This window comes from Rousettus aegyptiacus, unplaced genomic scaffold, assembly GCF_014176215.1.
Source record: "Rousettus aegyptiacus isolate mRouAeg1 unplaced genomic scaffold, mRouAeg1.p scaffold_m13_p_2, whole genome shotgun sequence".
In the NCBI taxonomy this organism is placed as follows: Eukaryota; Metazoa; Chordata; class Mammalia; order Chiroptera; family Pteropodidae; genus Rousettus; species Rousettus aegyptiacus.
In genome coordinates this window covers 154,910,488-154,925,935 of record NW_023416295.1, presented here as the reverse complement: position 1 = coordinate 154,925,935, position 15,448 = coordinate 154,910,488, and the positions used below count along the sequence as shown (strand labels likewise).

Here is a 15,448-nt window from a genome sequence, read left to right as displayed (position 1 = left end):
TCTTAATTTGTCCCTTTGTATACTGAACGTTCATTACTATCTTGCTATAGCAATTCTCTTCTTATTCTTAGTAATGGTTTCACTTCTCTGCTTCTATTTGCCTGATAGTCACCTTACTCCTAATTATTATTATTATTATAACTATTATTATTATTATTATGATTGTTTGTCCTTTTGTTTTAAGTAAGCTGACCCCTTTCAGTATTTCCTGTAGTGCAGGCCTTGTAGTGGAGAATTACCACAATTTTTGTATGTCTGGAAACCTCGTTATATCTAAAGAAGAGCTTAGCTGGTTTCATTATTCTAGGCTGGTAGTTCCTTTCACTTAATAGTTTAAATATTTGATTCCATTCTTTTCTGGAGTGTAAGATTTGTGCCGAGAAGTCCAATGTTAATCTAATGGGTTTACCTTTATATGTTACCCTTTTCTTCCCCTTGGGCACCTTGAGAATTCTACATTTGTCATTGATTTTTGATAACTTTAATACAATGTGTCTTGGTGAAGGCAAGAGATAATTGGGTATTCTGTTGATTTCTTGAATTCCAAGCTCCAGCTCAATCCTTAGTGGGGAAATTCTCGTCCACTATTTGTCTGAAAATGCTTTCTAGTCCCTACTTCTTTTCTTCATCTTCGATAATGCCTATTATTTTTATGTTCCCTCTCCTGATGGTATCAGCTAGTTCTTGTATTTCTTTTCATTATTTTTCATTCTTTGGTTTCTTTCTTCTTCCTTCTGATGCATTTCTAGACTTTTGTCTTCGATATCACTGATCCTCTCCTCCATTTGGTCAACTCTATTTCCCAAACTTGCTGTTTCATTTTTCAGCTCTTGCAGTGTGTTCTTCATCTCCAGAATTTCTCTTTGGTTCTTTTTGAGGATTCCAATCTCCTTGCTCTGTTCATCTAGTTGTTTTTTCAATTCCTGAAATTGTTGATATGATTTGTTTTTGATCTCATTGAGTTTTTTCATAAGTATCATCCTAAATTCTCTGTCATTTAAATCATATGTTTCTATGTCTGTAAGCTTACTTCTGGAGATTTTTCTCTTTCTTTCTGAGATGCCTTGTCACCTTGGTTGTTCATGATGTTTAATGGACTATTTCTTTGTCTGGGCATTAATGGAAGTGTATTATGCTGTTTTCCAGAAAGAAGGTTTATTGCGTAAAGGTCTGACATGTAGTGTTGCAAAGAAGGCGCTTTTCTTTTGGTTTCCAGTAGGTGGCATCTTAGTCTCCTGGATTCCTGCTTTATATAATGTCTTTAAGTACCTGTGGTAGCTCTTATGTGCAGATCCCATGCTCAGATTCTAACGGTGTAAAAGTGCATTTCGATAACATCTTCCTTGTTCACATCTCCCCTCTTTATTCTTGAAAAATATCACTTATTTTTCATTAGACTAATGAAAAATTGGATTACCTGTTTCCTACACTTGTGTGAGCAATAGAGAGAAGGAGATATAAGGAAACTAAAAAAGTAATGAGAAAACTAAAATGGGAAGAACTTTGGAATGGTGGGAAGAGTTAATTTTCCTTCTTAAACTCCCTTAGAAGGAAAATCTCTGATGTGAAAGTCAAAAGAACGGACTTAAGTCGATGTTCTGCTACAACCCCGTGTGTGATGATATGAAAAATCACAGACTGCACAAGACTTTAGAGATCATTTACTCCAACTGTTCTGGAGATGAGCTAAGGCACAGAGGGGATCAATGAAGGCTACATCTACATGCCAGGATGGAAAACCATTCCCCTCATCTGATCTTGGCTTTTCTCCCTAAAATATCACTCTCTCTTAAAATGATACATGATTTCTCTATGTATCTGTCTCCTCATTTGAAGAAGGAGTAGGTTAGTAATGAACTTCTTTAAGATTTACAATAGTTTTAGTATTCTCAGTATTTGATCACTTTGTGCCACCAAATGTACAGTAGGCCATTTTAACAGTATATGTAGTTAAAATTACAGAAACCTATAATAAAAGGAAAACAGATCAAGAGGGGATGCGTAGTCAAGAATCAGGACATCCTTTATTTCTGATGGATTTTAGTTCTTTTTGGCATATCCAATTATTTTCTGTTTCACAGTACTCAGAAACTACTTTTGCCGAGGAGAGGTAAGCACAGCTGTTTTCTTTAGTTTCACCAGTAATTTGTAATCTGTGAGGTAAAAGAGAAGACTTCCTTAGTGTTTAGAATTTTCTCACATAATTTTCCTTCTCCAGCTAATATTTTCTACAACTTTCAGGAAATAATAGAATACTAAATTATTAAATAGTAAGTTTACAGTCACAAATATAATGATAGAAACATTTAATGTAAAGCTAATATAAACCTCTGGAGTCTGCAAATTTATGTTCACTGAAAAACAAAACAATCCTAACAACAACTTCATAATTATTTTTTTTTTTTAAAGAGAGAAACTTTGGAAACGGGGAATCAATTCTCCTTATTCTACTATTAACATGTCATATGAAAGGTATCTTAACTTTACTGAGCCTCAATTTTCTTAAATATGCAGGGTACCACCACCTAATATTTGGAGGAGGCATTGAGAACATGTGATATGCTTAAATAAAACACAAGAATACCTTGGAGGTTTAGCTGGTTTGGTTCTGGACTATCATACTAGAACAAATATCACAATAAAGTGAGTGATACAAATTGTTTGGTTTCCCAGTGCACATAAGAGTTATGTTTACACTATACTGCAATCTACTAAATGTGCAAAAGCATTATGTCTAAAAATATGTACTTCCCTTAATTAAAAATATCTTTATTGCTAAAAAATGCTAACCATCGTCTGAATCTTCAGTCATTGGAATCATTTTGCTCATGGAGGGTCTTATTTCATTGTTCATGGCTGCCAACTGATCAGGGCGGTAGTTGCTAAAGGCTGGGGTCGTTGTGGCAATTTCTTAAAATAGTGAAGTTTGCCATATTGATTGACTCTTTCTTTCACAAATGATATCTCTGTAACATACAATGCTGTTTGATAGCATTTTACCACAGTAGAACTTTTTTCAAAATTAGAGTCAATCTTCTCAAACTGTGCTTCTACTTTATCAACTAAGTTTATGCCATATTCTAAATTCCTTGCTGTCATTTCAATGATCTTTATAGTATCTTCACCATGTGTAGATTCCACCTCAAGAAATCATTTTCTTTGCTTGTACATAAAAAACAACTTGTTATCCATTAAAATCTAGACATGGGACTGCAGAAATTCAGTTACATCTTCGGGCTCCATTTCTAATTCTAGTTCTCTTGTTATTCCCTAAATACCTGCAGTTACTTCCTTCACCGAAGTCTTGACACTTTCATAGTCATTCATGAGAGTTGGAATCGACTTTTTCCAAAATCTGGTTAATGTTGATATTTTGACTCTTCTCACAAATGATAAATATTCTTAATGACATATAGAATGGTTAATCATTGCTAAAAGATTTTCAATTTACTTTGCATATATCCGTTAGAGAAATCATTATCTATGGCAGCTCTAGCTTTATGAAATGTATTTCTTAAATAATAAGACTCCAAAGTCAAAATTATTCCTTGAACCATGGAGTGTGGAATGGATGTTGTGTTAGAGGGCATGAAAACAACATTAACCTCTTTGTATATCTCCATCAGAGCTCTTGAGTGACAAAGTTTGTCGTAAATAGGCAGTAATATTTTGAAAGGAAACTTTTATTTTCCGAATAGCAGATCTCAACAGTGTCCCCATAATATGCGTAAAGTATGTCATAAACAGATGTGCTATCTGTCATCCAGGCTTTGTTATTCCATTGATAGAGCACAGGCAGAGTAGATTTAGCATAAGTCTTAAGGGCCCAAGATTTTTGCAATGGTAAATGAGCATTGGCTTAAACTTAAAGTGACCATCTGTGTTAGTTTCTAGCAAGAGAGTCAGCCTGTCCTTTGAAGCTTTGAAATGAGCACTGTCATCTCCTCTCTAGCTACAAAAGTCCTAAATGGCATCTTCTTCCAATATAAGGCTGTTTCATCTACAGTGAAATTTTGTTCTTTAGTGTAGCCATCTTCATTAATTATCTTAGCTAGGTGTAGAAGCTGATGCAGCTTCTATACCTGTACTTGCAGCTTCACCTTGCATTTTTATGTTCTGAGGATGGCTTCTTTCCTTAAATCTCATGAACCAACCTCTGCTACCTTAACATTTTTTTCTGCAACTTCCTCATCTTTTTCAGTCTTCACATAATTGAAGAGCGTCAGGGCCACGCTCTGGACTAGGTTTTTGCTTAAAGAACTGTTGTGACCGGTTTGATCTTCTATCCAGACTGCTAAAACTTTCTCCATATCAGCAATAAGTCTGTTTCGCTTTCTTGTCATTCCTTTGTTAACTGGAATAGCATTTTTAATTTCCGTTGAGAACTTTTCCTTTGCATTCATAACTTAGCCGTTTGTCACAAGAGGCCTAACTTTCAGCCTGTCTCAGCTTTCTATATGCCTTTCTCACTAATCTTAATCATTTCTAGCTTTTGAATTAAAGTGAGAAACATGCAAGTCTTCATTTCATTTGAACATTTAGTGGCTATTATAGGGTTATTAATTGGCCTAATTTCAATATTGTTGTATCTCAGGGAATAGGGAAGCTCAATGAGAGGGAGAGATAGGGCAACAGCCCAGTCAGTAGAGCAGTCAGTACACACACGATGTTTATCAATTAACTTCTCTGTCTTATATGGGTATGGTTCATTGCACCCCCAAACTATTACAATAGTAAAATCCAAGGTCACTGATCACAGATCACCACAACAAATGTAATAATAAGGAAGAAGTTTGAAATATTGTGAGAATTAACAACAAAGTGACAAAGTGACAGAAAGTAAGCAAATGCTGTTTGAAAAATGACACCAATAGACAAGCTGGACATAGGATTTCCGCAAACCTTTAATTTGTAAAAAATGTAATATCTGCAAAGCACAGTAAAGTGAAGTGCAGTAGAATAAGACATGGCTAAATGTTCTCGGTAACTGTAATAATGACCTAGAGGGTAATGTCTATCGAATTGGAGACAGCTAAGAAAAGAGGTTCAGTTCACGTGCTATATAGTCAAAAGTTTGTTTCTTTTCCTCATTCCAAAAAGAGATTGGTGGGTGTCTGCTTCAACATGCTTAGTTTTAAACAAGCCTGAGCCTTGTTGCTCACTGCAGGTGAGAGTCAAAGAAGAAGTCAGACCATGGAATAGGCAGTATTAGTGTTAGTGAAAGAATCAAGTGAGTTCAAGATTCACCTATTCGTCTCAAACAGAAAGTGAACTGGAGGCAGTGGGCTGGATTTCATCACAGCTTTTTTTTTGCTCCTTTGTTCCATTCTTCATGCACCCCCTTAGAACCTATGCAGCCAATCTGATTCCTTCCTGTTGCCCAACAGGCTTGTCAAACCATGACCTTCTAACAACTGGGCCATAGCAAAAGTCTATATTATTTATTTTTTCTACCCTTCTGATCCTTTTATATTCAAGATATCTTTTAAGTGCTCATCTGCCTCTTCCAAAAGGCCCTCACTTGCTTCCCAGGCTTTCTTTGATTAGATATCTGCCTAATTCTCTAACATTATCTCATTTAATCCTTAAAACAATTCTGTAAAAAAAAAAAAAATCATCCTTTATTTTTTTCCATTACCTGAAAAATCAGTGCTGAGATTTAATATAAAAGCAGAGTCTTACTGATGTTTTTGCTATTAAACCTGATACTTTCCATGTTTACCCAACTGCTAGTGTCTTACTCAAAGTATCACTTTTATCCTCAGAGTAAAATGGAATGTTCAACTGGATTTAACACATCCACTAAACATTTCAGTGTTTTTTTAATTTTTTTTTGGATTATGAATCTCAATAAAATAAACATCATGGCCTGATAAGAAACAGACACACACGCATACAATTTAATAAATGAAAATTAACCTTTACTACATATGAAAAAATAAAAGCAAGTTAATATCAGAGTTTCATCTTTATGTAAATAAGAGGTAGAAAATAATTCTCAGAAAGCATATAACAAATCAGCATGGTTTCTATTTAACAAAATACGGATGTTGCCTTTTTATAAATTTATTCTAGTCTACAAAACTGATTTTAAAATACCCTTTATTTTGAAGTCTCATGTTTAAAAAATATTTTAGAATATGAATCAAACAATGTCAAATTTACTATTTAAACCAACATTTCTTTTAATAGTTAATACTCTTCCATGCTTCTGTGTTTTAAATTTTAACCTTTTTTTGAATGATAAGAAAACCCATTTTAACAGTAATGTACAAATATAAATAAATCACTCACAGAGTCATAACACTTAATATCATCTCTTCTGAACAACTCATTGAAAATTTTTTCACAAACTTGGTTGAATGCCTGTACACATTTGCTTTAGAGAGAAAAAACGTCCTGCCCTTTGCTGTATGATTAACCATGAATTCTGTTAAAATATGTAATTTATCGGTGGAGCATTGGTGATGATCTTGACCATCTTACACAAGAAACTATAATCAGACACCCAGCAGAAAACAGCAAATGATGCGTTTGTGGCTATGTATCATGTCCCCTCACATAGCTATATTTTTTGTACCACTGGTTAAAATATACTATGACATTTGTCACAATGTGTGTAGTTTCTCTTAGGTGTCTGGAATCCATACTCTGGTATATACCATTTTCTCCCTTTGTATTAATTGTTCCCATTGTGACCCACTAGGTTTGAAAAACTCTACTTAAAAATAATTTGTGCGCCACAAGCCTCCAGCTAGAACTTTTTACATTTTATGTGCCCTTCTGTATTCTCTCTCTCCTCAGTATCCATTGTGGATAAAAATATTTATTCTTATAAAGGGCTAATGTCTTCATATATGGAAAGTTTCAACCAACTTCAGAGTTATCCATCTTCTCAACCTATTCTGAACCTCTTGAGAATTTTTAAACTAAATTAAAACTATAAAACTCCATCTTTAATAACAATGTTACTATCTTGCAATGTAAACCTGATGTAAATTGATTATTAAAAATAGTTTATCTAATACTCACATATTAGAATTTAGAAAAGAACCATTTATCCACTTCCATTTCTTCTCTGGTAATATAAATTTTAATCCAATCCAAAACAGAAGGCTGTTATCTGTCAAGTTGCTTATCAATACCTGTAAATGAAACAGAAAAAACAAAAAGGCTAAATATTAAATCTATTTATCTATTCATTTGCGTTCTTCTGCTCTTCCTCTAAAACACCTTTCAATTATAACCCCCTCTATGAAGCCTTTCCTAACTCCACCTGAGAGTTAATTATTCCTTTTTTTGTGATAATTCTTTCTCTGTATTTATATTTGTATAGTTAAATTCATCATGTCATGGTCAATCATTGCTTGCATGTCTGTTTTGTCTCTCAGATTGTGAGCTTCTTGAAGTCAAAGTCACTACTTCCAACTGCATAGAACCTTTAGGCTAAAACCCAAAGATGTTGATATGGTTAGAAGAAAGTGTTAAGTTCTATTCAAGTATTTTATTTAATTATTTACCAGTTCTTCTTGATTTTGAATAAGCAGCAAACTGGATTCTTGTGTGAAACAGTGAGCTAGACTGTCACTCCAAGGGTTGTTAGTATGAGAAAAAAACAAGCATCTCTCTTGGAAAGGGTACCAGTTCATTGGGCACTTTAACAAACTTGATTTCTCTAAGGTAAGAAAGAAAAGAAATAAACATTGTATTACTAACCGGTCCTCATCCCATCACAACTATTGACACACACATACAAGTCACTATGAATGCTCAGAAGTCTTTATCACCATAAGAACAATTAATGAATTTATTATCATTTTGAGGGTTTTGAGATTTACTGTTTATTCGAGTACCAACAATTCAAAATTAATGACCAGTTATATTGAACATATGCAAAATCATAGGCTATCAGAATAGGAAAAGATCATCAAAATAACTTAAGCAGCCATTTCTTACATTTTAAGACACTGACAGAATAACTTGGTTAAGTTAATACAGCGAAACGGATGTAGAACCAAAACTATTTCTGAATTTCTGTAAATTCACTACTCCCTGGACAAAAATATCAAACCTATCCCCAAAGTTTTACTTCAAGTAACATGCAAACTTCTAAGCAAACAGTAATTTATTTCACTAAATTCATGATAGAAACCATGAAGAAAATCATCATGAGAAAATTTCTATTTGCCAAGTGGTATATTTGTCTACTTAATGTAATCTATAGGATTTAGTAGATCCAATAGATTCCACGGTTTCTTAAAATGTCCAAAGGAATGTGCACATGGATCATATTCCTCTATAGTCATTCGACAATAGTTATTTTCATTAAACACACAGCTGAATCTTGAACAATAGGAAATTGAACATGGATCCACTTAAACACAGGTTTTTTTTTTCAATAAATACATACAGTACTGTAAATGCATTTTCTCTTCTATATGATATTTTTAATAACAGTTTCTTTTATCTAGATTACATAATTGTAAGAACACAGTGTAAATACATATAATATGCAAAATATGTGTTAATTGACTGTTTATATTATTGGTAAGTCTACTGGTCAACAGTCGGCCATTAATTGTTAAGTTTTGGGGAGTCAAAAGTTATCCATGGATTTTCAACTGTGGAAAGTAATAAGCACCTCTAACCCCAACATTGTTTAAGAGTCAACTGTACTTACTAGAACAAGAGTTTTTTCTTAGTGATAAATACAATCGATATTAAAAAATTTATTTATGTTTAATTTCTGTTTGTTTATGTTTAAGTTCTGTTAATTTTTATAAATATTTATAAATATTTTTATAAATATTTTTATCCACAATGGATACTGAGGAGAGAGAGAATAGGGAAGGGCATTATGTTCGAGTTCTGTTAATTTCATACCAAAGTTAACTTTTTAACTTCATATTTGGTTATTAATTATTGAATATTCTAACAGAAGCTTCTCATGAAGCAGTATGCTCTGGTGGTTAAGATTATAGGCTCTGAAGTCAGACACTCCTAAGTACAGTTCTTAGTGTCACCGCTTTCTACTTGCATGACCCTAAGTGAATTGCTTAACTTTTTCATGCCTGAGTTTTATCAAACATAAAATCAGAGAGATAATACTATCTTAACATATGGGCTGTTATGAGCCTTAACTAAAGTAGTGCATGATATCTACCAAATGTTAGTTGTTATTCTTGGGAAATTAAAGTCACAAATTTACCCGTTGTTTCGTTTCTTTTCTCTTGAACATCCACACTGCTCTTTTCTGTTGACGATTTTTGTTTTAAGAATATCACTAGTAAATAAGGAGAAACTGTTAAGAGGATTAAATACTGAAACATGTGGTGAAATAGATAAGTTCTATTTATCACTTCAGGAAAATAAGTTATCTCAATAAGCTTCACATCAACAGAAGATAAGAGCAATAGCAATGTAGTAACAAAGGGTCTAGTTAGAAGACAGCATACATAAACAAACAAACAAACAAACAAACAGGAAAACGTATAACAAGTGAGCTCACACAGGGGTTGGGTTACCTGATATCTAGTAGATAAGTAAACTTAAGGATATTACTTAAAGTTTTAATTGCTTAAATTCTTGCCCCAAATTTCTCATCTTTAGAGTGAGTTTTATTATTCATATCTCACGGGAGAAATTGCCTAATGCAATCTGAAATTTAGTAGGTATTAAAGAAACTGTAAATAATTGGAAATTTAAATTTTATTTGTTATTGTCATATTTTTATCGTAATAGTGATTTTTTTAAACTTCTTGAAACACTTATGAAATACCCCATGAAGACCATCAGAACAATTAGGAAGAAAAATGTGAAAGACTGTAGTCCTTAAAGTAGACATGGGATGAGCATTGTTAGAAGCATATTTTGTAATTTTTTTCCCATTGGGCTTTCACTGAGTTTGGAGTGGCTAAATTGTGTTACGATACTCTAATATTAATGGTAGAAGCAGAATAAGTAGAGCAATAAATAAACGATCTTGCTTCACTTACCTGAAACACGCAACCCAATTATAGTCAAGGCAAGAAGAATAAATCCAGTACAAGCAAGTTTCAGAACAAATTGATGCCAGGTTGGCCCTTGACAGACATCTGAGAAATTTAAAAAAAAAGACAACACGACAACACTCCATGGATTCAGTTGAGCTCATCTATTATAAACGCAAAGGTGGTTTAGATCATATATAGACTGTTAAATTTCATTTGGGAGCTGGGACAACAAAGAATATTTATCAGCCATCTTAAAGCTGAATCACAAGATGGTTTCTCAGTCAGATCCAACTGAGAATTTGCTCATTGATAAAGTCGAAATATTTATGCTTGTTCTTGTGTGTGAAGGATCGGTATAAGAATCAAGAGAAGTAGATGTGACAATGTTTTAAAAATTGCCAAGTGCTATACAAAAATAAAGCACATGCCCTATTGTAGGAAGTAAGTCAAAAAATTTTGTCTAAAAAGAATAGCCTTCATTCTAGACATCTTTAAAAATATAGATTTCATAGGGAAAAATTACAAAAGAAGAACTTATAAATTACAGAAATTTTGAAAATACTGAGCCACAGCTTCCAAAATCAAATCAGCTCTGATGGGAATTGTTCTCATAATTCATACTTGAATTTCTCTACTTGAAGCTTAGCATCTACACCTCTGATTTAATTATAAAACCCTTTTGCACTCATTTGGTTGATAGCATATTACGTATACTCTAGTTATAAATTGTTTTCTAAACTGTATTATTAGAGGCAAAGGTTTTGCAAGTAACGTTTTTCTAATTTATCTACAGCTATTGATATATTTATGTTACCAATTTTTTGAATTTTCCAATATTTCTCAATATAAATGATTCGTCAATTGTTAAAATATTTAGTATCATGTACATTAAAATGTTGTTTTATTCTCATTAAACGTTCCAGAATGACCTTCGAGATCCTTCCTATTTTGTTTGTTTTTTACACTCTCTCTGGTGATTAAGTCGGGCAACCCAGTTTGCAGACAGCTATTTATGGTCTCTCCCATTAATAGTTGACATTCATATGAATTAGCTGTTTCTAAAATGATCCTTGGGAGATGGAATTTAAGATAGCTAAATGTAATAAAAGATTATGGTTAGAGATAGATAATAGATTAGATTCAAGGTAGTGACAGGGGGATCACCATTTGGAGCGGGGTGGGAATAGATTCCCAGAGGAGACTCCAGGCCCTGGACATATACCTGAATGTGAGAAAACCAAAATTGAGAATACTGACCTAAAATTTCTAATAGGTGGCAGAGAGACAGACCGGCTAAACTCAGTCAATGAACATAAGACTATTCAATTGTACACATGTATATTTACCTTTCTGTCTCTTTTCTTCCTCACGCTTTCCGCCTTTGAAATTGGAGATATAAAAAAAGCTCTATGCAGTCACAATTTTAATATTTAGTACTGAAGTATAGCAATAATTAAGAGTGGAAGCTTTCAACTGTAGCAGATGTGAGTTTAAGCATGTTACTTTGGTCAATATATTTAACCTTATAAACTACAAATTTCCTCACCTGTAAAATGTAGAATCATATCTACCTCATAAAGTTTTGAAAAATATTCTATGAAATAATTCTAAAATGCTAGAAATAGTGTCCGGTACACAGTAGCAGTTCCACAAATATTTTCTTTAAACCTTTTATAAAAACTATAGATAAAGGTAATATGGATCAGCTTTTAAAAAATAGTTATTTATTTTTGCTAAAATTTGAGAAATCGAGTGTAAGGTCCTGTGCCTGGGTGATATGCTCTCCTGTATCAAGTTTTTTTTTTTTTTTTTTTTTTGCAGCACTACATAAGATTCAAATTAATGGAGTTACAACAGCAAATTGAAGAGTTATGTGGAAGTAATCACTATTGTTTTGGGGCAAAAACAGAATGTAAAATCATCTTACTCCATTGCTCTAAACCTTTCCATGGTTTTCTATGAAACTGTAATGGCTGAAAAATGACTGCTAAAAATTTATTGCTTGCCGGAAAATTACTGCTCGGCTATGCCCATGGGAACATGGCTATGTCCATGGGAACATAGGCTGTTACCCATAGGAACATAACATTCTAAACAAGCTTTCTGCTTCTGTACCCCCGCTTACTCCCCCGACCTGTAAGTTGACAAGTAGTGAATAGAAGAAAGATAGCTCTTTGTGTTTAGACAGAATGAAGAATGAGATTTTGGGCTTAAAAACCTTGTACTTCTACATTTCGGGGCTGCTTAATTTGGGATCTGCGTACCCCTGGCAGACTCAGCTGGCTGAATAAAGAGTGTTTCCTATAACTCACTGAGTTCCGGTGGTCCGTGTGTCTTTCGGGGGCTGGCGGCTACAACAAAGCAGATATGAGTCTATGACAGTCTATAAAAGTCCACAAATCTCTATTTAATATGGCTCCCCATTACTTCTCTAGTTTCATCTCCTACTGGTCTTCATACATACATGCTGCTAATCAACACTAACTTGCATGCTCCTCCTACAATGTAACAGGTAACTTCTCATCTGAGGGATATTACATTTGCTGGTACAAGTTCCTAAAAGTCTCTTCTTTCAGAGAGCATGCCTTTGTCTTGTAATTCCTTCAGGTTTTGACTCAAATGGCATCTTGTCAGGGAGGGCTTTCATGATTATTCTATTTGCTATGGTACCCTCCCCAAAAGCTAAATCCCAGTTTCATCTTTTATTTTTCTCAATTGCACTTAATATCACATAAACTTTTATATGTACTTAGTTATTTGTTTATGTATGTCTCCACAGTAGTATACTACAAAACTTGATTCAAAATAAGATTTTCCTCTAGTTTATTCACTGCTATACTCTCAGCACCTAGAGCATGCCCAGCACATTGTAGGTGATTATTTCTGAATGAATGAATAAACTCTAAGGTGCCAACACCTTATCTACTTTTGTAAGAAAGCAAATCCTTTACCGTAAACAAAATAGGTCACAACTCACACGTCTCTTTGGTTTTACTGACTGCCTTTGATATAATCACTGTTCTATGTCCTTACCACAGCCTGAACAGTTTAACCAAAGAGTTCAATAGTGTTTTCAATGATAATTGCAATACCAGATAAGTGTTTTATAGTCACACATTTTGTTCTGACTCTATTCTACTATTTTTTACATATTTACTTTCAAGATGATATTTTGTAAGATAATAATCAAACTAGACAAATTTCCTGGACCCATTGATTTGGGATCATGAATAATAGCTTTTGTAGAAAATCTTACTGTCTTTCTCTGTATTCACTTTCTGACATCCTCTTTCAACACCATCATCCCATCTCCCCACTTTTGCTAGATCTGAATAAGGAAAAAGAAAGTCTTGCTCTTATCCATCAAAAAATAACTGCGACTTGACCAAAGCCTGACTGTAGTTATCACAATCTTCCAATTCCCCTTAACATCCATATGAAAAGTAGAGTGAAACTTATTTGATAACCCTGACTTTTTCCCAATTTAGGATGTTGATAATTTAATAGTTCAAACTTATACCAAATCATCTTAAAAACATATAATCCATATGCTTAGCATAATATAAAATGAATACCAGACTGGATAAAAATCACAATATCATTGACTAGCAAACTTGATTAGATTTCTAAAAATAATACTATGTCATGATAATTTTTTAATGTATTTTCAGCCTATTTTCTGGTCTTTTAAAAATCCATTCCTAGACTATGGCATTTATCACCTATTACTTCATGTTGTAGTTTTCCTTTCATTTGGAAGAGTAAATCCTCTAAAACACACAAAAATGTCAATTTCAAAAAAAAAAAAATTTCAAATAGGTTCATTAGTGAATTTTTCCAGGGTATTGTGGCTTGTCTCCTTCTAAGCTGTAATACTTTTCAAGTTAGAAACTAGCATATTATAATTATTCTCAAGTCTTTGATCTTAAATACGATATCTTCCAGAAAATTTTTCACCTACACTTTGGAGAAGGAAGAATGTTAATCATGAGCCAACACTGTGTATTAAAAAAAAAAAAAAATGCTTTGAATTCAAATGCACTGGAACTTAATTACAATATTAGTATTTTGTAGGAAGATTTGGAAAAAGGTAGGCTAGTCTTACAGCACAGTAACAATGTGTTTCTAAAATTCTTCAGGGTCTTTCAACCAAGCCTCAGTAATAGGAGTGATGTTCACTTTTCACACTGATATTTTGATAAAAAAGAAATCTCAGTGATATGTGTTCTTCTCTACAGTTAATAAGATTCCTCCTCAACCCAACTCTTTAAAGTCATACATTTAAGAGGAAAACCTAACTCTGCAAGATACACAAATGTCAACAGAAAAATTAAAGCCACTTACCCTGAGGAAGAGATGGGGATGATGATGTTCCAAGGCCAGTATCCCTGGTTAATTTTAAATCAGCATTTGTCATTTCTCTGTCCATTGCAACAGGAGAATGTGGCATTAAACATCTATATAAGGAGATACTCCAAGTTCTATCAGGCAATATCAGCAAAAGGAAGTGACCATTCTAAAATGCTTTGCTGTTTCTCTTGTATTGTTACCCACCCACACTTCTCACTGTGGGTTTTCTTCATAAATTAGAGAGGCAATCTATTACTGGTTGTCCACTATACTTACACATGTAGTATCTACTTTGCATATACATGGAGAGAGACATTATATATGCAAACGCACACATAATATATAATATTAATGCTAAACGTTTCAGAGGGTTAATGATTAAATAATTATAAGTGACATCTTATAATTAAATAATTATAAAGAAGTTCAGATCTATAAGCTGGCTGACAAAGAATTTGAAATAATGAAATAATTATAAGATGTGACAATAGTAGCAATAATATTGAGTAACTCAAGGAAAAATAAAAGATTTTTTATTTGTCTCCTGTTTTGACATTAAAGTTTGCTTGGTTAATAGTGGGAATTGAGATGGAAGAGAAAGCAGAGTAAATTAAAAACAAAGTTATTTTTCAATTATTAAAAGCGTAATATGCTAGAAGATAGCTACGCATTGAGAAAGGGGTGATAAGAGAGTGATAAGAGAATCATTTTGTGAAAGAAGGTGAGAACATAAGAAAATCTACTCTAGGCTTAAAATAGAAAAGAAAAAGGTGACTTCAGTGAGATAGCAGACTAGAATCTACAAGCCATTTTTCTTTCAACAGAGGTACTGAGTTGACAACAATATATGGAGCAGAATATCAATAGATTATCTATGGCACCAAGGCCATTGTAAAACCAAGAAGGCATTCAAACAAAAGGGGTAGGGAAATTCCTAGCATTTGGTACACCCATTAGTGCCTCTCCCCTTCCATGGCATAGTATGGAGACACCAAGAAGAAAGCTCATACAGTGGGGATCCTTCAAGATGGAAGCAAAAAGAATAGACCATGTGTTCAACATTCTAGATTGCCTGGAGATACTGAAGAGACAGTTCTGTCTTACCC

At 33.4% G+C, this 15,448-nt stretch overlaps 1 protein-coding gene across 6 annotated transcripts; it reads right to left on the bottom strand.

The window, feature by feature from the left end:
* Positions 1–1,998: 1,998 nt before the first annotated feature.
* Positions 1,999–14,568, bottom strand: KLRB1 (killer cell lectin like receptor B1). Of its 6 annotated transcripts, none has more exons than XM_036237404.1 (8): positions 14,337–14,568; positions 12,305–12,343; positions 11,339–11,371; positions 9,996–10,094; positions 9,209–9,301; positions 7,521–7,675; positions 7,033–7,145; positions 1,999–2,153 (listed from the first exon to the last, which is right to left on the bottom strand). In XM_036237404.1, the coding sequence occupies exons 1-8, from the start codon at positions 14,440–14,442 to the stop codon at positions 2,006–2,008; spliced, it is 786 nt and encodes a 261-aa protein (XP_036093297.1). In that variant the 5' UTR covers positions 14,443–14,568; the 3' UTR covers positions 1,999–2,005. The 6 variants fall into 6 exon arrangements, with proteins under 6 accessions (XP_036093297.1, XP_015983510.2, XP_036093301.1 ...); XM_016128024.2 differs by having other exon boundaries at positions 9,209–9,283; XM_036237408.1 differs by lacking the exon at positions 9,209–9,301.
* Positions 14,569–15,448: the final 880 nt, after the last annotated feature.